The sequence below is a fragment of the Falco rusticolus genome, chromosome 5, assembly GCF_015220075.1.
Source record: "Falco rusticolus isolate bFalRus1 chromosome 5, bFalRus1.pri, whole genome shotgun sequence".
Lineage (NCBI taxonomy): Eukaryota > Metazoa > Chordata > Aves > Falconiformes > Falconidae > Falco > Falco rusticolus.
Window position 1 is genome coordinate 48,680,746 of NC_051191.1, and position 26,584 is coordinate 48,707,329.

At 36.3% G+C, this 26,584-nt stretch overlaps 1 protein-coding gene across 1 annotated transcript in view; it reads left to right on the plus strand.

The window, feature by feature from the left end:
• DCN (decorin) overlaps positions 1-26,370 on the plus strand; it is a 40,173-nt gene extending 13,803 nt beyond the window's left edge. The window contains exons 3-8 of the mRNA XM_037389536.1: positions 7,038-7,150; positions 17,183-17,396; positions 17,590-17,703; positions 18,909-19,002; positions 23,607-23,745; positions 24,837-26,370. Coding sequence (XP_037245433.1) covers positions 7,038-7,150; positions 17,183-17,396; positions 17,590-17,703; positions 18,909-19,002; positions 23,607-23,745; positions 24,837-25,031 — 869 coding nt within the window. The 3' untranslated portion in view covers positions 25,032-26,370. The remainder of the gene's footprint in view (positions 1-7,037; positions 7,151-17,182; positions 17,397-17,589; positions 17,704-18,908; positions 19,003-23,606; positions 23,746-24,836) is intronic.
• Positions 26,371-26,584: the final 214 nt, after the last annotated feature.

Consider the following 26,584-nt stretch of genomic DNA (forward strand, 5'->3'; position numbering starts at 1 on the left):
TATAATTATTAGTACTATCATAATGGAGAATTATGCATTTGATCTTAATGCATGAATTTGTTTCTATTTTTCTGTGTTTCTCACTCTGCTCTGGGAAGGAATGTTGTAAATGTTTTGGGGAAAAAAACCCAGTGTGGTAACATATCAGCAGGTCTACCTTTCTGAGAGGCCATCTCAGCAGGGAATGGAGTTAATTTTCTTGTTCTTTCCTATGGAAAGGGTCAGAGGTATACAAAATTAATAATCTGTGAGAAAAATAAGTCCAAAATGGATCTTAATGGAAGATGAGTCTCACCAACTGAAGAGGAGGAAAAAAATCTGAAAAATGGTTTTGAATCACGTTTAAAAAGATGTATTTTAAGTCTCATGCATTTGAATAGACATGGCTTTTTTATATCTCTTAGAATAAAAAATATTAATGCTGATTTCATAGCAAGGGAGGGGAAAGTAGAGAACAAATATTTACTTTGAAAGCAGGAGAGGAGGGGACTGTGGATACCTCTCAGTAGAGAAGGACAATTGTTTATTATTTTATGGGTGGCAGGATGCAAATAATGAAATCATTCCTATTTGCAAATCCCACACAATAGCGAGCAAATTTCCAGTAAATACTGAAGCAAATAGCCTGGGAAAGCATCAGTGAACTTTTCTAAGTCAAAGCATTCAAAGCTGTGTTAAGCTCCTTGCCATCCTTCCAGAAAGCAGTTCTTGAGCCACTTTTTTTTCTGTGACTAAGTATCCTGACCCTGTAAGCTTGCCATTCACCTCATTCGCCCCAGGGTCCATTCAGGGCATTATAAGAGCATCCCCGTCAGTGGGATGCAGCAGAGCTGGGCTTGGAGCAGGGGAGAGCAGACAGCAGCCTGCCCAGGCAGCACAGGCAACTGCTGGAGAGGCTGCCTCCATCGGGAAAACAGCCGCTGATGATCACGGCTGGGAATTACATGTAGCTCAGCCCAAATTCCTCAGCTGGCAGCAGCTGTTTGTGGAAACTGAAGGAGTCTTGAAAAGAGCCCCATTTTATGGCCCCTGTGATAATATTCGTGAGTGCTGCAATGTAATAATACATGTATCTGAGCTACGGCATTCAGATGTGTCTCTGCTTTTGGCCCCTTCTCTCCAGCTGGGGAAGGGAAAGTTTATTCAGAACAAAAAAGCCCCATTCCTGCTTGTTTTAAAATGGATAGGTGGAGGGGAAAAAACCCCCAACAAATACTCCAAACAAAAACTTCAAACCACAAGCTCTGTTGCGTTGTTAAAGCTGTTTATAATTGGCACTGTTCACATATTTGTTATTTTGACTATGTGGTCTCAGTGCTGCAAGGATGCAATTCTCATGGAAGTGTCCTCATCTCTGGGCTACAGACAGACTCCTATTTGCTTAGTCTCCCTTGCTGGCCCCATAAATCCCACATTCCTTTTCTGCATAGTCTTATGGCTTCAGCAGAAATGTGGCTCCATGCCAAGTTGCAGACTAACTTGTGGCTCTCACTTCTGAGAAACTGGAGCAGTGGACTGAAACCCCTTCATAGCAAGGAGGGTTCAGAAGCCACCCTTCTCCTTTTGTGGGTTAAACAGTTCCATGGCTGCTTGATCACAGCTCCTGTAGCTGTGCAGGTTACTCCCTCAACTGCAAAGCCTGTCTTGTATACCAAAACCCCTAACCTGCCTTAGTCCTCACACTATTCCCAAATCCTTGCTACAACTCCTACACCTGTTTGGCTGGCTGAATGGCAGCGTAAGCTCACTGGGCTGGTGCAGTACTACACAGGAGATGGCTAGCCACAGATTGCTGCTCTCTCAGGGACTGGAGAAGGGCTCAATTATGCCAGCCTTGGCTCTTCTCTGCCTAATTTCTGGTCTCATAAAATTTCCAGATCCATCAGTCTTCTGTCCTCTCCAGGAGGTGAGGCAATCACAGTTAAACAGCCAGACACTGTAATTTCCTTAAGAAATTATGAGGAAAAAACTACACCCCATGTAGATAGGATCCCACAGAGACAAGCCTGTTTTATGCAAAGTTACCTCCTTCTCCATCCTCCCACTATACGAGGAATTCCTGGTCCTGTTAACCTCTCCCCACCAAATGTCTTCTAGGTAGAGAGTAGATGAGCCTTCCAGTGCTTCCAAAAGTGAGTGTGGGCCCTTGATTATCCATCTCTGCTGGATTGTGATGAATACATTTTGATTGTGTCTGTTCCAAAAATCTGTGGTGTAGTGATAAGTGTAAGAAAAAGTTAAGAAAACTATCCAGAATAATAAATTTCAGCTGATCCTGACTAACAGGAAGTATTTTGAGCACACTTGCACAGTTCCCCCCCACCACCCCATTTTCTAGTTCTGTGCTGTATTCTGTTCTGTATGTGTTTTCATGCGCATGTATTTTTACACACATACGTGTACACTGGTGGGAATCATTGAGTGCTACAGGTTGATAATGCAGAACAGAAGAACATTTCCATTATAAAAATCTGCAGAGAATAATACAGATCTGATCTGTGCTGCAGGAACCGATGGCTGCTCATCTTCTATAAGGAAGTCATGGTTTCTCCCAAAGAAATATTTTAGTGCAAATCAAAATGGTCTTTATGACTGAGGGTACATGAACTGATTTATTAAATCCTTTATATTTCCGTAATATTTAGGCTCTTAAATTCAGTGTAAACAAGATTTTTGGAATGGTGGAGCTATACCTTTTATACTTACTTGTGAATAAGTAGAATTAAAAAAAAATATTTACAAACTTAAGTAATCAATGACTTAGTTTTATTCAACCAAAATAAAGACAGATATTTTTGATTTAACATACAGTGGGAAAGGCAGAAGAATCTAAAACTTTACTCAGTTACAAGTTAATCTTAGGTACTAGAAGCCTGAAATATTTCCAGGGAACTGAATACCAAACTGCGTAGCACTGATTATTCACATAAGAAGTCAGACTACTATGAGAGATTTTCATATGGCTTTTTAAGAAGAAAACTTTAATGTATTAAAAAATCACAGCCAAGAGTTGGAATACTTGTGTAAACTGTTCTTAAAATGATTGAGAGGTGACTCAATTGACATTTTCCAACACCAGTTCCCTTTTCAGTTAGTATTACATAAATTTCACTGGAAGGCATTTGTAAGCAGACATGCAGTCATGCTGTACAGCATGGCTTCAGAAGTGTATGGGTGTCACTGGAGTTTCTCAGAAATTGGTAGTAAGGACAGCCCACAGTTCCTGTCTAAACTTCTCAGTCTCCCAGACAGAGGAATCAAAAAAACCTCCAGGGAAATAGTTATTCTAATCCAGAACCCAAAATCTATTTCAACTTCCAGTGGGATTACAATTTTCTTGTTTCGGTTCAAATTCTGTCATGCTGTCATTTCAGTTCAGGCTCCCCTGTTCATCTGAACTGGCTATCTATTTACCTGTCCTGGCCAGAAAGGTTTGAAGGTTTGCTCTCCAGGTAGGGAATCTCCAGCACAGGCACTAGTCTGGACTACACCAATGCTCGTCCTACATGTATCTGTCTGGAGAACCATCTATCTGCACAGCGACCTGGACCTGCCAGCTGAAGCAGAGCTCTTGAAGCCATCGTAGATGTGACAAGTGGTGGAACACTTGAATCCAGTCCACACCTGAAACACAGTTTAGCCCTGAATTTACGAGGTAGTCTCCAGATCCATCCTTTTATAAACCCTTCCTCCACTGGAAAGCTCCAGTTGGTGTATCTTTCAGCTGGAGGATGTACTAAACCGCTTAATGATAATGCAATGTCCCTCCAGCACCTGGGGTGCATCGTGTACTCCTCTACGCTTTGGTCTTCAAAACTCAAACAAGTCAACAACAACAAAAAAATCATTTCTATAGTTTTTTTCTGAAACATTTTAAAAAACAGCTTCAGGAAATGTGTAACAGAATATACATGAGACAGGTAATAAAACAAGTTTAACACTTTAAGGGATGGGAATTACATTCTTTGCATGCAAAGCTAATTACTGTATTGTACATCTTCCCAGTTTTTCATACAAGGTAGGAAGCCTTTATTAATCGCTTTTCACAAATGGATAGCTGATCATGAAATTCGCCTTATTGTTATAATTTGAAACATCTAAAGTTTAACTTCATTGCTCTCAGAAGTTATCAGTTCTACCCTATTCAGGGATAATGAGCTGTTAGATGCTGACAGAAGCTTGAAATGTATGGTTGGAAATTTAGTTTGAAGTTTAGTCTCTGGCAAATTATCCCCTCAGTGGCAATCCAAGGGTTCTTACAAAGTATGTTCCAAGGGAATGGCATAAAGGACGGCTGTATAGCTCTCATGTGCCCTAGTTTCTGCCATAAGCACTTATTTACAGATACCAGTCTACTTATATAAATATACTGAGAACCATAACTTAGTAATGTCACTTTGAGTGCAAGTAATTAAACCTTTTTTTTTTGTATTTATATGTGAAAAATGCTATAGAAGTTGCTAGACTGTAAGAACTTATAACAAAATTATGGTCTTGAAAAAGGAGTGCTTTTTGGGAAAGAATTTTTAGTTGCTGACATCATTCCTCTCCACTAAGGACAAAAACTGTCCAAAGACAACCAACGTACAAATTATATGGTATCACATTTTTATATATTTGGAACTCTAGTCCTACACTTTTAAAAGGAATGAGGGTTTTGCAACTGCCTTCACTAAAAATGAAGTCCGTGCCTGAATGAGGATGGTTAATTTTAGTAATATGAAGGATCTTAATCTCTATCATATATTCATGCACTGAGTATCGGTAAGGTAAACAGGATGACAAGTGAGTTTTGGATCTTGTCATTTCATGAACAGTAGAAACTTTTACTAATTCATTCCAGGCTGGATGATTGTGCTTTTTACAATTTTTGTATAGTGGTGTGATTAAAATATAGTGATGTGATCAGCCAGGCTAATGCATATGATACTCAGTTTTAATAAATATCACATTTAAATATTTTCATATTTTTTAGCTAATGTTAGATAATTTGTGGATGGGAAAATAAATTTGAAAGAGTGGCTAGGATGTTTTTTAAATTCAGAAACCAAACTTTTGTAATGATAGGACAACAGAGTATGTTCAATACAGGCTAATATGATCAATTCAAAAGTAAGATTAAAAGAAGCAAACCCTTTTCAAAAGTTTGGGTCTCTTGCATACATATATAGATACCTAAAAAAGCAATCTTATTTCCAGAATTTGCTAAGCACTGAAAAGCAGTAACAGACATCAGTGGGATCTGTGAGATGCTCAATAATTTGGAAGATTCACACCAGGCACCCAAAGATGAATTGGAGACCTCATTTGCATGCAGATGTTTTTAAGAATATGGCCAAATCTATAATGAATTCTTAGAACATCACTAATTGTAGTAAAAAGCTGCAATACACAGCACTGTGGCATCTCTAGGGTTTATGGTAAAATTTTATGGTAGTAACTATAGAATATAGTACCAAATGTGCTTTTTTTCACGGTTTACCATAATCCTTCCAAATAAGACCCAATCTTTTTTTTTTTTTTTTTTTTAATTACTTTACAGATGTATATATGTATGCTAAAAAAGATTGAAAGAGAAGCGGGTTTGCTTAACATTGGATTTTGACAGAGAAAGCTATGTTCCAGGTGTGAAAACACATTTGTGGTGAACCTTAAATATCACAGAATCACAGAATTGTTGAGTCTGGAGGTCACCTTTTGAGATTATCTTGTCTGTCTCCTGCTAAAGTAAGGTCAGATACATCAGGTTGCTTAGGGTTGAGTCCTGTCAACTTCTGAATATCTCCCAGGATGGAGACTCCACAACCTTTGTGGGCAAAGCACATCTTACCTCTGGGCAAGCATATTTCACTGTGTTTGCAATGCCATGTTTCAGATTAAAATAGATAGGTTTAAAGAAACAATATATGGAGACACATATCTTTCATCTGAGAACAGTATCACGCAGTCCATCATCATACTGGGGAGACACTGGTGATACTTACAAAGCGATCTTTCTCAGGGCAATTCAAATACAGTTCAAGAAATATTTTTTAAAATATTTACTGATAAAAAGACTGCTAGGCAGAGAAGTCCACTTCTATTAGATGCCCATGCAGAGACTTTATTAGTGTCTACCATTTGTTTAGCATTTCACATTCTATTAAAAAAAACACAACCCCCCAAAAAAAAAACTATTTAGGAAAGAACATTTTAATTTTGTGGTAAATCAGAATGACTGTAAAAGATTTGCTCTATTCCAAGTCACAGTATGAAAGGAAAACTGGGTAAAGCAAGTGTTATTTAACACTAAATAATTTCATTTCCATGACTTCATCGTACTTACATATCAGCTATTCAGAAAATAGTCCCAAAGAGAGTCTTTAATTTAAACTGTCTGATGTTCTTTTGGCTGTTGTAGTGAGACCAAGAGATTTGTTCTCCAGAAAACTTGGACATAGCTTCAGATAAAAGAAAAGGGGGGACGTGGATTGTTGGTGGTTTTTTTGGGTTTTTTTTGGTTGTGTTGTTTTTTTTGTTTTGTTTTTTTTTTTTTTAAGGTGGACAGTTACTGTCAAACAGTATTTTTTCTGGAAATTATTATAATTAACTAACGTACTTCTTTCAGAAAGGCTTACTACCTTTTAAATAGCAAAATAGCAGGAAATGTTCTCTGTCCACAAAAACTAACACACAGTGAAATTAATAAATACCATACCTCCTTCTGAAAGCGATATTTATTCACACAATTCAGTGGAATTAAATGTGTTAGAAATAATTTTCCTAAATCGATATGTTGCTTCAAGCTATAACTCAGATATAGTTTCAGGAAACAGCATAATGGAAATGTGAATAAATAAATTTTGTTTTGACATAGCAAAATAAAACTCCCTTTGACTGGCTGGGGACAGAAATACTTTCAGATAAGTCTTCATAAGCTTTTTCAGGAAATGAGTTCTAGAAATGGTGTTTAGTGAAGGGTAAATGCTGCTAAGAAGAGTAATGATCCCTATTTAAAGTTTCCTTCAAAGTCAATTCTTTCTTTTCACTGTCCCTAGGTCTGGAAAAAGTGCCAAAAGATCTTCCTCCTGACACAACTCTTCTGGACTTACAGAACAACAAAATCACTGAAATTAAAGAGGGAGATTTCAAGAACTTGAAGAATCTTCATGTAAGTGTATAAACTAACTAATATTTGCAAAAAAAAAAAGAAGGCAGGGGGAGGGGGGATGAAATGTGGTTTTGGCCTGGTACTCAGGTTTTTAAGGAAAACTGATGAAATACTCTGTGATCTTCCTTCACCAGCCCAGCCTGTGTGTTTCCTTTCCCATTCCTCTCCTGCAAACTCTTCTCACACCACAGAAATTTCTCATCTTTTTTCATCTCTTCATACCTGCCTCCTGTCCATTCAGTCTCCTGGTCTCCATCATAACTTCTCTCACCTAGTCATTTATGTTTTCAGTCCCTTTGGCACAGTGGCTTGGCTATTTCTATTTAAAAAGCGGATCCATCTCGACCCTGCAACCTCACTCACTCATTACTGTATTCCTTCCCCTCACCTCTGAGCCCACAGAGATTTGAATATGCCATGTTTGTCAGCAGTTTCTCTGTACTAATTTTAGTTCAAGAATCTTTTCAAATCAACCTTCTGCAACCTGAACTGCAATGGAATTGTGTTGTTGCAATAACCTCCTCCCAGCAAACTCCATCCTCATCCTCCTTTACCTGCCAGTCTCTTCAAAAAACTGCTGTCTGGTTTTCTCTTTGCTGAAATATTTTCCTGCCCTGGTTTCTGTGACTGCCTTTTTTTCTGGTTCCCCTGTTCTTTTCCAAGTTTCCATCAGACAACTACCTTCCTCTGTTTCCAAATTTTTGTTTCTCTGTCCTTCTCCTTTATTTCTATACTTTTAATCAACACCTTAAAATTCATACCTCATAGTCTTCCCTCAATTCGGTTGAAATAATCTCTTTCTTTCACGATCAGAAAAAGGATATTACTCCTCTGCCTTTGAAAGTAATACCCCAACTCAGTCATATTTCTGAAAATACTCTTTTTCTAGCCTTTCACCAAATCAATTTATCCTGTGTATTATTCCATTTGATCCTTTTTGATTGTAACCAATGTAAACTACCCGGCTTTGTTTTCCTGGCTCTTCACAGCCTCTTTCTATGCTGTTTTCATTCACAACCAAGAAACCAGCTCCCACTATTTATCTGTTCGTGATGCCAATGTTATCACCCAGACAAGCACTGTTTTAAAAAGAATCTGCATTCAGCCACTTATACTTGAGAGGAAAAAAATAAATCCTGTAAACATTTATCTCCTTTATTGCTTCCAAATTCCCTCTTAAATGTTTGTTTTAATGCAACATCAAGAGGAAAAGTTTACAAAATTTTCTAGGAATAGGCACAATGCCAGTCTGTCCATAATGAACTGTATCAGTAAGCCACGCTGAGGTTCATGTCATCTAATTTTAACATAGGTATCTATACTTGAACTAGTTACATAGATAACCTCTACAGTTAAAAAAGAGAAGTAGGTGCTTCTACATGACGTTTCATCTGACTTGGTTTTAGAATGAGCTGAGAATTTTTTTTTTTTCAATTCCTCTGCTTGGCTACTGAACAGATTTGCAACCCTAATTCCTGTCCACTTGTTTTGGTTTTCTTACACCTTGGAAAGAAATCTTGTGTTTACAGTAAAGGTCACCTGTAAAGTGCTAAAAAAGAGAAATGTCTCATCAGTGAAATAAATCTTTTCACAATCCTTCTTCATGACGCTGCATGGAATGAGTTAGAGCATGGTACTGCAGATGAAAAAAGCACTTCCCCCAGTGACTTCTGCCTACTTGGCACTCAGCTCAGGTCTCTGTTATACATCCTGCTGTGAGTTAAGGTATTGTGAACTATGTAATCTCACTGAGGTTAACTCTGTGGGCTGCTTTTCTTTATTTTCTTACAGCAGGTATAATTTAATAGCGAATTAAATAGATAACTCTTCAGGGAAGAGATTATTTGTTTGTCTTACTCCCAAGGGTAAGTTCCAAAATAAGTGCATGCTTAGGGACCAGTGGGAAACATACAGAAGAATGAAAATAGTAAGATAAGTTTTAACAAATAACCTTCTGAACAATGCAGTTTTCCTGGATTTACTCAAGAACAAAAAACGATCCTCTCATCTCCTCCCCCAAATAATAATTTAGTTATGTGGTACATTTATGTGACTAGGCACCATCTTTACTCTCAGCAGGCATCATTCTTCTTCTTACGTAATATCTGGGAATGATTCCCATTCCCCACATTGCAACTAAATATTCTTCAGAGCCATAGAGAAAAAGGGATATTGTTTTTAGATAAATATAACTCAAAATCTTTGTTGTTGATAGAGCTCTATTCTCACTTCTGTTTTAAGGAGATATATGTGTGTATGTGAGATATACATATATGCATATATATATCATGTATATGCTTTTTAATCCCTTTTTTTAAATTCCCTGATGAATATGACTTGTGATAGTGTTACACTTTACAGTATGATGTTCATCTCTAGACTTCTTAGACTTTACTAAACCTTCTTATACTCTACTAAAACAGGAAGATTTACATAAATTACCTGTATTATTGTTCCAAAATCTAAAATTATCAGCAACTTCAATTAACCTCTTGCATGAAGTGATCAGCTAAGGGAACAATTTCTTTAATCCTAATTTTCATAGATCTTGAAAAAATGAACAGTATATTCAGTTTATTCCTTTTGAATATTCATTTAAAATTCCTTCCTAATTCCTATAGACACCACCAACCACAGGTGTAATAGATCTAGAAGAGATTTTCATGAACAACTTGGGGCAAATCTAAAGTTCAATTTGTACTAAAACCCACACGAATTAAGAAGAGAAGAAAGGATCTACCTATAACTTGCCCATAGCTTCTCTTTCAGCATAAATGTAAATGCTTGTTTTGAGTGCACAATACACAGAAAAAGAAATGAAAGATAAATTAGTACCTACAAAAATATTCTTTATATCAGAAAATTTTCCAGAGTAGGTAAAATAGTGGTTAATATCTGCAACTTTGAAAATATGGCAAGTAAGAAAGGATACAATTAAGAGAATATTTATCTGCAAATAATAGATGCTTACCAGAAAACACCAGAGTCAACAGTTTTGGAGCACTTCATGTTTTTATATTTTTAGATTTATTCAGGTAAAAGTGGCCAAACTATTAATGTTATATTATAAACACTCAGTGAGACTTTACGCTATTTAAAAATGAAAGATAAGGTACATTTTATTAGCAGAGGACTTGGAAGAATAGGGAAAAAATTGAAGACAGTCTTTTTTTAGGGCCGAGGATTGAGTTTTGTGGTTTCAGAAAACTGTCTGATATTATGTGAAAACTTGCTTATGATTTAGACCTGTGGCAAAGCAATCAGAGAGGTGCTATGGAAAAGCCAAGGGGGAAAAAAAAAAACCAAAGCAAAAATACTTCTATGAAACTGTCAGAATTTTCCAGGCAGACTGACACTTCTGGATAGAGCACAGTACTTTGACCCCATGGACACAATAAAGAATCCAAAATACTACATGAGTAAGGCCTCATGCAGAGTGAAGGAGGAGTCTACAAAAACAGCACATGGAGTTGCATGCTGTGTGGCAAAGCCAAAGCAAACCAGTATAACACCTGGCACTTGGAAAAAGAGGTAAAAGAAACTACTGTGTATTAGATCACTATAAGAACAGCACAAACAACAGAATAGTGACTGCATGCTTTTCCAACAGGAATTTTTCAATGGCACAGTGTTAGTACAGCAAAAGAAGACAAATGCATTATTGGCTTGAAATCAAATGGAATGTTACTTAATTTAAGCTGGCAGGACTATCCAAAGCCATGGCTGTGCATACAACAGCGCTAAACCCAGTTGTATTTATACTGAAGGAAAAGACCTGCACAAAAGAGATAAGATATTTAAACCTGGGACTTAAGGTTATGACCATATCTACATTAAGGCATTATCAGCATTAGATGTATGGGCAAATAAACTGAAACACTCCTTGTAGTAATATCAAGAGGAAAAAAATCATGTATTGCATTAGAAGTTTCAAGCAGTCTTTTTTTTTTTCTCCTTTCCCCCCCCCCCCTTTTTTTTTTTTATCAAAAGAAGGCTCCCTATGGAAGGCAAGAGCCCAGATTAACTGAAGAGAAGTCTAAGAACATCTTCCAGGGATCCATAAAGTCCCTAACAGATCAAAAAATATTAATGAAAGAACACAATCTTCTGAAGGCTCATTACAGCTTCAGTTCCCTTTACCAAGGGATAATTAAAAGAAAAGTTAAATAAACATAATGCTCTGCAAATCACAGAATGAAGAATCAGTAACCATCAGCATACTGTAAAAACCAGACAGACATCTATGTCCAGTTTCTACCTCTGAACTCAATTTCCACTATCATCAATGGCAAACATTCTTCATGGGACTGAAGAATACCTTTTTACATTTTTTTTTCAACATGATGCAGCTGTAAGTTTCTAACAAATATTCTGAAAACAAAAAAGGTTAATCTGAAAGGCAGGACTCCCTTAGGGAGCTGTTGTTGCCTCAGGCTCTCCTTTGCATTATGTTTAACACACAATGAGATTTTCCACTGAAACATACATGCAAAATATTTTTAATGAGCAGAGGGTTAAGATCTTTTTGTGTGAGGAGAACAACAGAAAAAAAAATACTTTGAGGTCCTTAAAATTCTGGAAAAAGTCAGCTAAACTAAACAGCTAAAGAAAAAAGAAAATTTTATGGAATACAGCAATAAAATAAACAAGCAAATTGTGATAAGATAAATAACCAAAATGCTTGATTCAGTAGATAAGGACAGTGTTGAAAGATTCTCTAGAACTCCAGAGCATTAGAATTATGCTTTGTTGGAGCAGGAAAGTGTAGAACCATCTGTCCCCTGGTCATCTGTGCAAGTCACGTTACACAAGACTTATCAGTGGGAGCTCGAACACCACACAAACTAGATCTGCGGCAGGCTCCTTGGTTTTGTGAGATTATCCAGCAGGGTTCTGTGGATGTGACCAAACTGCTTTCCCCAGTCTGTCATTCATGCTGACAGGCTGTTGTTTTAGTGCCTTGCCATCTCCTTCCCTCACAGTTCATTCATCTCTTCCCTATTGTTCCTCTGTCGTCCCTTTTTCCTTGCCTTTCTCAGCTATGTTCCCTTGACCCTGGGTTTGGTAGGGTTACTACTAAACCCTACCAAAGAATTTAAGTAACAACAAATAAAGAATAATTGCACCATCATGGGTTTTTTATACCTTTATGCTTTTCCTGCCTTAGTTGTAGATCATAGGCCCTTCAGGAGACGTAAAATCTGGAATCCTGTTCAGAGACCTCCTTGGATCCAGAGGCTCTTGGTTCCTTCAAGTTTACCAATGTTCATGATTTTTTAAATTAATTTCAAAATGAAGACTTATTTTGTAGAATTCTGTCTCCTGGTATAACACAATTAGAGGAGAAAGTCAAGTTCTGGTTTTTATTTTTTGTGTTCTTCATTAATTTTTTTCCTAAGTCACTATCCACTTCTAATAATTTGACAGAAAAGCTTGTCTATATATCCAGGTTATCACTTAGCTAAAAACACAAGGCAAACAAAAAGAATGAAAATTATTATTTTTTTTACTTGATTGCCTGACTCCTGAGCTTACCGTTCCTAAGCCATTACTGTTCCTAGCAGAACTGTAATAAAAACCAGGTAATAATGTAATACATAACCCAGGAAATTAAAGAAATTCCATCGGGTCAGCAGATTGACTTTTCAGTTTAAACCCTGAAGGATGCATGCATCATTAAAGACTTGATGTTAGGTAAGAGTACCATCCCCAGCTGGCAAAACAGATGTATCACCATGTACTATGGCTCATAATAATTTGCTGATCATTTCACAGTTCACTTCTGATTTTGGCAAGGCTGTCTCTTCAAGGTATTCTAAACTAGGAAGAATAGAAGTAGGGATGAAAATCTCACAGATCAATCCCCTGAGATTCTCACATAATGAGATTACACCCCAAAATACAATCCACTGCTCCCCACCCCAGGCAGGGCAAAAATTGTAAATTTTGGTAATCCCAGAAGAGCAGCCATATGCTAACTAGTTCCTACAGGATTGCCACACACTCCCTCTGCAGTTTGTCAGGGTGTATTTTGACACAAGCCTGCCAACAAATGTTCCCAAATTTTCCTGAATTATGAATCCTCCTATTTGTTTTGGGAATAAATATTTGAGGTAGAAACCAGGCCAGAGGGAGCAAAATGGCCAGACTCCCACTGACTTCAATGGAGCCAGCATCTATTCCTGTCATACAGGAATTTTAGTTCGTTTTTTTTTTTTTTTTCCCTGACTATGCTAATACCAGAGGTGTTTCAGTAAAAAGTAAGCCATCTTTGGAGCAAAGCTTGGATTTTTTTTCCTCTGTGAGCACTACTTAAACTGCTGGTCATGATAAGGTGGTTCATAGGTATTATCACAGTGCAATATTATAACAGACTCAATGTTTACCATGCAACATTTACATGCTATAAATGACAAGGGGAAAAGGCTTTATCTCAGGGAAATGGGGATGGAAGCTAATTTTTCTCTTATCCATAGGAAATTGCCATGAACCCTCCTAGCCTAAGTGATGTCTTTAGTACTTGATGTATTTACATCTCTTTATTTTCTCCTTCTTTCCTGCCTCTTTTCTTACCTATGGCTAAATATCTTAACACCCATACGAAATCAATCTGAAAGGTGTACATTCCTGTGCTCAGCCTTTTGTATTGTGGATTGGTGATATTCTTCAACTCTTTTTTTTCTTTCTTTTTTTTTTTTTTTTTTTTTTCCTGGTGTGTGTGTGTGTGCATTTTAACAGAAATATCTTTTTCCATTCACTAAAATGGAAATGTTGAAGAAGATAGATTTTGAATACAAGTATCAATTCCTGTGGCTCTGTTCTAGGCTCTTAGATTTCTGCCAAATCATTTCATATACCACCACAAGTGCTATCTGTGGCCAAGGGCTCCAGCACTTTCAGCACTTCCAGGCTGACCTTTATTTTTCCCTCCAAGTACTTCTTGCTCTGTAAAAAATTTTTGTATGTCCTTTAACGAGATGTATATAATGCCCCACCATGCCATCTGGGCTTTATTCAGGATAGCTAGTCCATGTGTGTATTTTTGCCTAACATCCCTTCCTCAATAGCACTGCTGCAGATGTTTTCCCTAGGTTTTGCTCCTTTAGTTCCTGTTTTCACTGACCTCTAAATTCCCCTGAGTTTTTTGTTTTATTTCGTTTTGTTTTGTTTTAACTTTTGTTACATGCAGACCATACGGTGCACATTCTGAGGAAAGCAAACAGTATTGCTCCAAGGCTAATAGCTTGGTCTTCAAGTCTTACATATAATAGAGTTATTGTGAAGTGGGAAAGGAACCCAGGGGTATGGCTTGCCAGGTGTTGTGCTGGTGTGTTATCCTCATCATTTTCTGTTGCTCTGGGAGACAGTAAAACTTCTCCTGTGAATTCTGATGTGTGGGTTTATTTTTTTCTTTTTTACAGCTGTACAACAGTGTGGAAAAATAATGCAGGCTTATAATACCAGGAGCAGGAGCTTGCAGAGTGGGGTGTAAGTGGGAAATGATATTCTGGTACAAAAAAAGTTGAAAACTACAGGCTTGTGATACCTTCCACCTTATGCCACCATACACACTATTCCACTGTGAAATCAGTATTTTTAAACACACCTTTGATAGATACCATCATTTCTAAGTGTGAGACTTTCTGAATGTTTGAATAAAACAACATTTCTGTGTGTTTCCTCAAGATAACATGATCATATTCAGGAAAAAGCATTGGCAAATTGAACAGATAAATCCTAAATACTTAGATAATTTCTGGTTTTGGTCAGGACTATCAGTTCTGCTCTGAAGACCTGTAACAAACCTCCTAACATCAACAGCTCAGAGAATATTTACATTGCAGTGCCTAGCTGAATGTATGCCTACCTATTTCCAGCAAGAAATATTTCACATCAGATCATCAGCTGTGATAATCATAGCCCAAATGTTTTATCTGAAAGGCAACAAAGTTAAAATAAATCAAATAAAGAAGGAATAAAGGTAAGGGAGGCTTTTAGCTGAAATAAATGACCAAGCAGAACAAAACAGGATGCACGATAAAAATTTCAAGTCTCAATTCCTTGAATGTTGATTTATATGGAAAAGAAATCCATGGGAAAATTAAGAAAGAAAAAAAAAAAGAAGAATGTAACTAGCAGTTGCACATTCAGTTATTCACTTATTACGATATAAACAAGGAAAGAGACTCATCTGCATAATTCAGACTGTATCCCTTATAACTGAATTATTTCCTATGTCCAAATATTGTGCAGGTAGCTGTACTACACCATAGGCAGAACCTACATCTGTATCACAATTCTGGCAATGATGACTCAGGAAACCACACCCCATGTGTACCCCATGTGTTTTCATGGCAGTTCTTATAGCTCAGGCTCAAATAAAAGACTGTTGGGGTCATGGCTTCCACTGACCAATATATTTATTTTGGGAGAGCCTCATCATTAGGGAAATACTCTGCTGAACTGTGAGTGACCTTTTCTCCTTCCTCTTGCAAATGCTAGCTAGCATACAAAATTAAAACCAGATATGCTCAGCTTTACGTGTATTCAGTTAAACAATGTACAGAACATACTGCTTTCTTTGCTTAGAGTGATCTGCAAAAGGAATGCATTAGGGAAAAACCCCACAAATAAAATACTATTTTAAGCTATCTTCTCACCTCTCTTTCTGTTTCCATGGTGGAGAGGTGCTGTCACAGATGCTGATACACCTCTTGGCACTGTTTTAATACTTAACTGACTGTGGAAAGAGTTGAATGCTCAGTTTTCCTCTAGGAAAGAGACTAAAGTGTAATTCTGAAAATATTGTGTATTAAAATGCACTGAATTTTAACTATAGTGTATGCAATATAAAAAAATTGTGGTTTAGCAGTAACTGTTGCCTTCTGTTTCTAAAAACAGCATCATGGAGTTAGTGAACAAAGATGGTCTTTAGCTATTTTCTAGTAATGAATCTAAGCAGATATTATATCTATATTTATACAGCCCATTCTACCTAATTCACTGCACAAACATGCAGCACTGTAAGTCTGATAAGTAGATAGAAAACAAATGGAATTATACAATTCATTCTGATGTGTATCGTATCTGAAATCCTTTCCAGTAGCTGCATTAATGTTCTAACAGTGATGGGACTTTCTTTTCCCTTTTTATGTCCTGTTTGGTAAATCAGAGACTTAGCATTAATGTGAAATTCCAGAGGCATACTGGGACCACTTATGACAGGTAACAGAGTTTTCATAGAAGCATTTCTCCCCTGACTGTATGGAGAGCTAATTTGCTTAGTTACCCTGAGTCTAGATATCACAGTTGTGAGAATTAGATTAAGCACCTACATAATAGCCATTATGAATATGGTCCATGATACCTAACTGCAGATCTTACAGTATGATGCTTCAAATTGCTCCCCTCCTGTACCAAGGTACACTTACCAAAAAAAAAAAAAAAGCTTATATCTTTACAAAAAGGAGGTTATTATCAGACAGAAATCTAATCAGTGCAGTCTCTACAACTAACAGGAAAGAGGTAATGATAAGAATACTTTTACTAAGCTGGACTGTGCCTTCACTGTATAGAATCATAGAATATTCTGTTCAGAAAAAAACTGGTTAGGATGGTTGTGTGATGATGGGTAAGGTATAAAAGTATCCTCAGAATAAAAAAAAAATGGAAAAAAACCCTCAAATAAACCTGAAAATGTTAATTTTATGTGCATGTCTTGTTCTTTACAACTTTCAAATGGAAGGGTGGCACTTATTCTGGAGTATCGATTATGGATGTTAAGAGAAGCTGCATATACCTCAGTGATGAAGTGCTCACTTGCATTTATTATGTAGGCCTTGTTTATCTTTCACCATTTCAGAAGTTCTTTATCTATTTGTTTTAGTACTGCATTGTATTTTCTTCAGCTCACTAGATTGACTGTCAAAAGGCATCAAAAATATTATAAAAGAATCATCATTTTAAAATGTTTAATTCCTAAAATAATTTCCCTAGTGATCATCTGAGATCTCCTTCATTATTACTCCACAGGCATTGATCCTTGTTAACAACAAAATCAGCAAAATCAGCCCATTAGCTTTTGCTCCTCTGAAGAAGCTGGAAAGGCTTTACTTGTCCAAGAACAACCTGAAGGAACTCCCAGAAAACATGCCGAAGTCTCTCCAGGAGATACGGGCTCATGAGAATGAGATCTCCAAGTTGAGGAAAGCTGTCTTTAATGGACTGAATCAAGTGATTGTCTTAGGTATGAGCATAAGAAATTATAAAAAAAATCAACTCTGTTTTTTCAAGATGATGTTTTAGTTCAGTCAGTGATTTTATGTAGAAAGTCAAGAAATGCTCCAATAAATTGTACCTCCAAAGTGAGTTTTAGCTTTGACCTGAAGGCTGTAGGTACCTACACTGCAGCAAAGCTCATGACCGTGTTTTGTTGGCAGAACTAGGCACCAATCCAATCAAGAGTTCAGGCATTGAAAATGGAGCTTTTCAGGGGATGAAGAGGCTCTCCTACATCCGTATCGCAGACACCAACATTACTAGCATCCCAAAAGGTAAGAAATACAATTAATATTACAAAGATTTGCACAAGTATAATATAGTGACTTCTAGTCAGCCAGAAAAAAAAATATTATTATGGAAGAATCCTGAGTTCTGAGTCAGTCCTTAGAGTACCCATTACTTGACTACTTCATTTTTTGGTCAGTTGACTTTTATTGGCTTGGCAAATTTTGGTTTTCTATTATGAGAAGCTCTACAAGAGATGCATTGTTAAAAGTAAGCCATTTTATGATATTCTGCTTTTCTTGTCTCATAACTGAAATATAAAGTAGAAGAATATTTTCACCCTCCAACCCTGATTGGTGAGCCTGATCACCATTAAACAGATGTAAACTCAAGTAGAATCAACTGAAGTTCTACAAGCATAAAATCAGCGCTCCACAAGTCTGTGGAGTTTGAAGCCACAAATACTATTCTTATACAAAACAGAAACATTTGCTATTTTTAAGAGTACTTCATGGCAAATTGCTACAAAATAAGAACTTCAAAATAACTTATTAAAAAACATAACAAAATAAAACAAACCAGAATGGTTCCATTCCAAAGGAAATTATATTCAATTTATTCATACTACAGTCAGCAGATTGTTTCAAAAGAGCTGAAAACTTTTTCAAAGGTAATACTAGTTGTTATTTCTTTCTTCCCACATTTCCTGTTTTGGATATTCCTTTGAGGGACCTCAGATAGTTAAAATACTTGGTTCCAATTTTTTTTTCCTGATAAACAGAATTTGCAAAATACTGTGTGCCCTACCTAAAATAAAAAAAATAATTATTTTACCTCAGCTGTATAATCTCATTTTCAGCTGCTGTTATTTGTTAAAAATCAATGTTTGTAGATTTATGTATGTGGATAGGCTGGCTAAAGTGAAGGCTCTTTCTCTTACCTTGAACCATTTACATAATCATGAAGGCCAGAATTCATATCTGAGAAGAATATAATTTATCTGGTTTTTAAGAATTAACTTTTATGATGACCTTGGGAGCTTGATTTTATTTCATGCTAAATAAATTGTTACTAGTTGTTTTTAGTTTCCCTGATTGTGAAAGTTCCTTGTTTCCTTCAGTGAATTGTGCTGAGCCATGTCTAGTAAAAAAATTTTTTGTTACTGTAAAAGATTCTCAGTCTAACACAAGCCTTTTTAGAATAAGATACCAATCCTTTACCAAAAGTGATTTGATGGTGTTCTCTCTTTCAGGCCTTCCCCCGTCCCTTACTGAACTTCACCTTGATGGCAACAAAATCAGCAAAATTGATGCTGATGGCCTGTCTGGACTCACCAACTTGGCAAAGTAAGAATTCTTTTCTTCTTTTTGTGTAAAAGATTGGTTGAAATTGTAACCACCACACACATAATTAGAAACATCATTCTGGGCTTCATGAATGTTACCATCGAGGCATTCCATAACTTAGGAGGAAAAGCTTCTAAGGAGTTGTGTACTGACTTATGTGAACAAAACACTTTTTTTTTTCCTTCTAACAACACTTTCCAGCTGTTTTCAATTATGAGTGATGTATGCCCAGGACAACTGTTTCTTTGATTCAATTAAAAAGAAAAGAAAAAAAACCCAACCAAACCAAAACCCCCAAAGGAAAATAAAAAAGAAAGATAAAGAGAGAAACTGGAATTTTTAATTATGTCATCTTCTTTCATTGTATTTCCATCTTTGGTTCACGCAGTTTTCTTGGGACATTGCATTTCTCATGCAATTTGCCCTGGAAACTGAGGAAAAAAGCACATGGGAACCAAAACTGCTTGCAACAGTGTTTCCTTTGTTTCTCAAGAAAGGCAAGTCTTCAATGAGTCCCAGAACATGACCAAAAAATACCCCCCCAAAAAACACCAAACCAAACCATACAATATAAATGAAAAAGTGTCATTTTTTTCATGGTGACTTTACCTTGCTAATTGAAGAATATGTTGTTGAATAAGTTTCTCTAACTGTAGGAAAAGGTAAGGAGAATTCCAAAACAGTAGTTCTAGACATACAGAGTTATTTGTGAATTAGTTCACATTAGATAACATGCTAAAATAGTAAAGCAGGCCTTTACTACAAGGTATTTTAATATTATGATACTTAATGTTTTTTTAAATGGAAATAGATGTGTAATTGATCTAAAAGTCTGTAATCAGGTTACTGGATCTAATTCCTGGATCTTCATCTTAATCATTCTGCATGTCATAATGAAAGCAGAAAACAGAAATCAAAGAAAGATTACTGAGCAACAGGAGTTAAGTTTGCCGTTGATTATAGTAGATTGCACAGTGCTTTAGTGCAATGAAGTATAGAGTAACTTAACACTTATTTTGAATCTGGCAATTCCAAGTGGTAAAGTTTAGAACAGGTTTCTAGAGCTTGTAAAATAAGACTTTTCAACTAATTTTTGATGTTCATATTTGATGACAGATTCATCCCTGTTCAAAAAATGTCTGCACCTGGTTTTTAATGAAAAAATAAGAATCCCATGATTATCGTTAGGGTACTATGAAGCAGTTATTTTTTTATGAAAGAAGCTTAGTATAAAATGTAACATTCCCCAGATAAATGGTAAAGAAAACTTCCAAAACCAAAACAAGATAATAACTACTCAGGTAGAGCATAATTTACTTTATTGGAGGAGGGAGGTGTGGGGTATGTCAGCTGTCCTGCAGATGACAGGGGGTTTCTGCTTTTTCACATTCACACTTGGAAAACACTACAGGCTATATTGTGGGAAATCTGTCTTAAGGCATAAAGTTTTATGCTGCAAATGCTGATGGACTATTAAAAATATCGAACCTTGGTCTGCTTCTGTTGTGATTGTACAGTACAGAGAAAAAGATGCTCTGTTGATTGTTGTGTGGAAATGTGGAGCTGCTCAGAGCAGACACCAGCTTTTAAACTGCCCTCTGACCTGTGCTTAAGGATGCAACCTGAACATAGTCAGAAATCCTCTTTCATAATGCTGAAAAGTAAGGCAGAATACAGGTTGGTGAAAAAGTGCACACTGGACATAACGGAGCAGACAGATGAAGAAAGGAGGCAGCTATGCGAGAGGCAAGGATGGCATATGGGATAAATTTAAGGGGCATGCTGCCCCTTATGCCACGGAAACAAGCTACCAAAACCCAGCTTTTATTGACACATCTATATCTTTAGGAGCAGCAGTATGGGGTCAGACTGCTCTCCTCCTGGATCATGTCATGACAGCTGATGCTCAACAGTCTAATACCTGCCCTAAAGCACAGTTAGACTTTGAGAAACAGGTCATTCTTCTGCTGTGTTAAGGTGTTTTGAACTGTAAAATGTTTCACACAAGAGCTTGGTATAGATCTACTGCTCATTCTCTTTTGAGTTCTTGAGTTCTAACAGCACATAAATATTTGCTTTTTGTTTCTTTGTTTTCCTTGTAAAATTACTCTTAAGTCTTCCAAAAGTCTTCATATAGTGCTGCAATAGAAAAAAAAAATATATCTCATGAATGTAAACTGAATAAAGACTGCTGATCGCATGGGGGAATGAGCTCCATATACATTATGCCACTGATGTTACTAATGTCTATATCCTATTAAAGTTTACGGAAAATTTCTAGCTCCATAGAGTAGAAGTTGCATCAAGCCCAGAATAATGATATTGTTGAGCAGCATGAAGTTTGTTTAAAAAAGTGAGAAAAAGCAGGGTTGTTGGAGACAAAAGAAGGTGGAAAAATACTTGAGAATTTATTCAATTTTTAGGTATGCTTTTAATTATGGTCTTCAAAAATTTAAAACGCTGGGACTAATCAGCAGAAACACTGGAGAAATGTTACCTATTCACTAATATAAAAGGAAGTAATATGTCAAGTATATTAAGCAAGAGTGATTTTTTGAATTCTTCCATTTTTTTACCCATGGGAAAAAGAAGAGAGATGAAGATCATAGTCTTTCCTAACACTCTTAATCACTGTGTATTTTACACACTAAGATTGACTTCATTTGTAACCATAGCCCCGAGTGACTGAGAGATCGTAACACATCTAGATGAGATGTAATTACATATAACTGCACTGCTTGTGGAAGTTAGATCCACTTTTCTACAGACTCCTCCCATTTCACTCTTTCCCTAAAAGACTTTCCCTGCATGAGACAATGCAGAGTTGGATCTTGTCCATCCCTATCATCTGTAAAAGGGTTATTTTTGCTTCAACAGACTAATATGAAAGTTAGACCTGCTTTTTTTCATGCTAGTCTCCCCAGGTGTGACACATCTGCTTGGAGACCTGCATATGTAACATATATTTAGACATGTGTCAACCAAGAATTTATAGCCTTCTGCCAAACTGTTTGGTTTTATTTGTTTTCTTTGTCATCCTTTTAAAGACATTCACCATGAGCACCCATCACTGAATTCCTTTGTAGACATTCGAAAGATCTTATTGCTCTGTAGGATCAAATCTCCCAAACTTTCCTAAATCCTGATGTACTCTACTCAAAAGGAATTTTGTTCTAATAATTTTGAAATGAAAATTCTTCCTGAACAAATTCTAACAAAGATAAGGGACACTGTGAACTTATTTCTGAGTGAAATAAATCCCTGTTGATGTCTGTAGGAGGTCTCATTAAGCTCTCCTTTGTCATCAATCATTTGACAGCACTGGAATGTTTAAATAAGTATGATATGACTATTTGTATTATATGTTGCCAGTTAATAGGATATTTCTTTAACTTTTTATTTTTAAAAGAAAAATTATAAAATGCACTTCCATTCTTGGACATTATTTCTGGAAACATCTCTGCCATAAAGATTGAACAAGAAATATTAGTTCTGTGATTTTATATTAGGTCCAGATTCTGACTTTTGAAGCTGGCACAAGCCACAAAGAATTATAGGTAGTAGATTACCATGAATAAGACTTTATTTAAAAGTACTCATCCATAGCAAATTATTTTATCACAAGGATTCTGATTACCAATATTAAATTCTTTAATTGATTCAGTTATTAATAAATCTTAGAGCATTTCCCCTCAACATTAAAAAAGATTGCCTAAAGAAAAAAGATAAAGCAAACTAGATGAAGTAGGTTTAGCCTCTGTAGAAATAATTTTCTCAAAGGACAACACTCCTGATGATAACTCCTGCAGAATTACCACTGAATTCCTTACTGCAACACAAAGCGTTGTAACTTATGAAAGTCTCTGGAAAAGTATTCTGTAATTTGGTAATTGCAACCCAAAATAATATTAACACAGAAGTACATGGATAGGACCAGATTTTCCAAACTGGGCATAAATTGTGCTAGTAAACCCAGAATGTGGATGTATAAAGCAGAAAGGATGATTTTTATGATGAAAGCTCTGGACTGGAACCTGGGAGAAATGTGTGCATCCCACTTCTGTGTCCTGCTGAACAGGTCATCACGTATGACTGAGCTCATGGCTCCAGTCTGTAACATGGCTCTAACTACATAAGTATCTTCAAAGGATGTGGTGAAAATCTAAACTTAACAGTTCTGGTCACCCTGGGTTATGTACTTTGACAAAGAAAGGTACAGCCAGTGCTCCTAAAGTCATGCAAGAAACTCTTATTCAGCTTTTTAAAAAAGACTGGTGCCTATGAAGGTATGTCATATGCATTTACAGTGGGATTAGTCATATATCTCATGAAAGTATACAGTACCATGGGCACAGGTTGAATGATAGAATGATAATTAGCTCATTACCATTGTTAGATGTCAAACTTATTTAAACTTTAGCTAAACTAGTTCTCTGAGGTACCTCTCTACCTCATGCATAATTCTGAAAATTAGACTGGTCTGTTCTACAACAGTAGAGTAGAGAAGTAATCAACCCAGGAAAGATGGTTGTGTGGGCAAGTTTAACATATTTTTTTGTTTGGATTTTTTTTCTTTTTTTTCTTTTTTTTCTTTCTTCCCCCAGATTGGGTCTCAGCTTCAACAGTATTTCCTCAGTTGAAAATGGGTCTCTTAACAATGTGCCTCATCTGAGAGAGCTCCACTTGAACAACAATGAACTTGTCAGAGTACCTGGTGGGCTGGGTGAACACAAGTATATCCAGGTAAAGTTTATCGTACTGCCTCAGAGAGCAATAGTTGAAAGATTCCTACTAGTATTTGTGCGGTTATTCAGTCTTGAACAGAAATGCACACAGTATTTGTGCAAAGGTAACTTGATGCAAGTTTCGTGCTGAATAGGCATGCAAAATTTACATACAACAGGAAGATTCTTGTTCTGATTTTTGTGTGAATGTGGCTATGTAGGTGTATAGATCTGGAGGTGTGCATTCGTTATCTCTGTGTCTGAGGGGAAGCAACAAATATGGGATGAATTATGTACTTTAAATTCCTCTTTACTCAAAAGTGCTTTCAAAGAAAATTTCATCTGCTGAGATTTTTTCAATTCTACCCAGTGACATTTTGAAACCTTTCACAAGAACATTCCCTTTGGTATCTCAAAATGCTGTGCCTTCAGGAGGGCAAAGACACTCAATACACGTTTCACATTAGCGGTATTTTTGAGGCCCGTGTGGTTGGATAGCTAGAAATATGGCCTCTTGGAACCAACTGAAATCTGTCTTCACCTGGACTAGGTTTTTATGGGAAAGAAAGCTCCCAAAGAATGAAGATTCCCAAATGAAAATCACTACTTGCATGTAGCTTGGGAAAATTAATCTGAAATGGTGACTCTGGAGCAAAGTCATATTCATCAGCTATTTTAAATCTTTGTTAGTGATTACTTTGGCTCTGAGTCCTGCACAGTTGCACTCATGAGAGTGAAAGCATTAGAGCTAGAGAGAAACCAATTAGTACCAAATATATTCTTTATATACAGCACATGCTTCTGAACCACAGCACTGTATTAATAACTCCACAAGTTTGAGTCCTGTTTTGGTTACAGTATGATCAGATAATAGTAATATTATTAGATTGTCTTGCACAGTTTCTGCTTTTTCTATGGAAATTATTTCTAATTTGGTATACTCTAGGTATTTCAAAAGGTAAACAGAATCAAGCATTCATTAGGAAAAAAAGGATATATTGCTACTCTGTATAACATTGCACAATACATACCGAGTATTTGACATTGAATCATTTATCTTATTTGCCATAGTAGCTCTATTTCTCACTTCTGTACTTCTGTGCTTTTCAGGTGGTCTACCTTCATAACAACAAAATAGCTTCAATTGGTATCAACGATTTTTGCCCTCTTGGTTACAACACCAAAAAGGCTAGCTATTCTGGTGTGAGTCTCTTCAGCAATCCTGTGCAGTACTGGGAAATCCAGCCCTCTGCTTTCCGGTGTATCCATGAACGCTCTGCAGTACAGATTGGAAATTACAAATAGATGTCTAAAGATGGGGTTCGGTTGTGTTTCAGCTAAAAGTACCTGTTGTAATAGGCCTGTTCCAAAAATTATTGCTAACAATAATGCCAAATACCAGAAACTTCACTTCAAAGTGGAGATGATCCATTGATGTAGAATAAATGAATCATTACAGATGTGCAAGATCAAGCATACCATCAAAAAGAATTGCAAACTGTGCTTTAAACTGACTTATTTCAGCCTTCTTTTCCAGCATGCTTTCTGTGGCATTTTTCAGTTTGCTGAATGCTACAAGTTTTCACATTCCACTGTATATGAGATTCGGAGTAAATATTTGTCAAGCTATATTAAAAAAGAAAAAAAAGATAGTGATTGAGGTTATTTTTATAGCCACACACACACACACAAAAAAAAAAAAAAAAAAAAAAAAGAGGGAAGAAAGACTCTCAAATCATCTTGAGACTTGAGAAGGTGAGAGTTACCTCCTTTAAATTTATTTCAAGCCCTGGAGGTTTAAAAATATCCACTATAACACTAAGCTAATTCTGAATGTATCTATTTAGCAGAGGCAAATAAAGTTGTTGCTAATGTCATTATTTTGGGAAAAATTAAATAAATTCATATAATTAAATAAATTCATATTGTACACATAGTTCTTTAAAGTTTGCCATTCTTCTAGAGCAATGCTATTCAGGATTAGCCTAACATAATCCTATCGAACAAAATAATGAGTAGTCTGCAGTGCAAAACCTGTAACCTATATCTGGAGTTCAATGACTAAATTTCTCTAGGGCAAATACTTCTCACCTTGGTCACAGAAGCGGTTTTAATGACTTCAGTGAGACTGCCTTGCAGGGTATGGTATTAGGATTTAGTCATTGGTATCAATCCATGTATATATCTAAACCAAAAATAATATCAGTTCACTGTTCTGCATTGTACATGTCAGCATCCTTTACTGTTTTCTAAACAATGTTTTTAATTGTCAAGTAGAGATATGCAGGCTTCCCATCTGATGCATTTGAGGAATTTAGATTATAAGAAAAATCATAAGTATAGCAAAATATGAAGTGAAATAACTGCAAGGCCTAGCTGGACATTGCTGGGACATAATTTGTATCTTCTTAGAGTGATTTGAAGCCCTCTGCAAATTGGGATTCTTCAACCCATACCAGTGGGTAGCAAGCACATCAAAGGTAGGCTGCACATTTCTACTGTCAATCTACAAAGCTAAACATATACTCAACAAAAATGTCACCTTAAAAGAATTTTCTGCAGCCTCTAATACTCCAAGGTCAATCTCTCTAATTTGTAAAACTTGTATGTCATTTATATTAAAGAATAATGTAATACAGGCAAACTCCAAAGTGTTTGTCTTTATTTTCTGTTTTGATAGCATAACCTAGTGTGTTAGAACTTTAATTATGATTAAGTCTTGAAAATTGAATGTTTTTAGTATGATGATAGCTAATGTAAGAGCAATTTGTCAGAAATTCTCTTGCCTCAAGACAATTTTTCATGCCTAACACTCAGGTAATTTTTCTAGAAAAATAATATATTCTTTTTATAGCTGT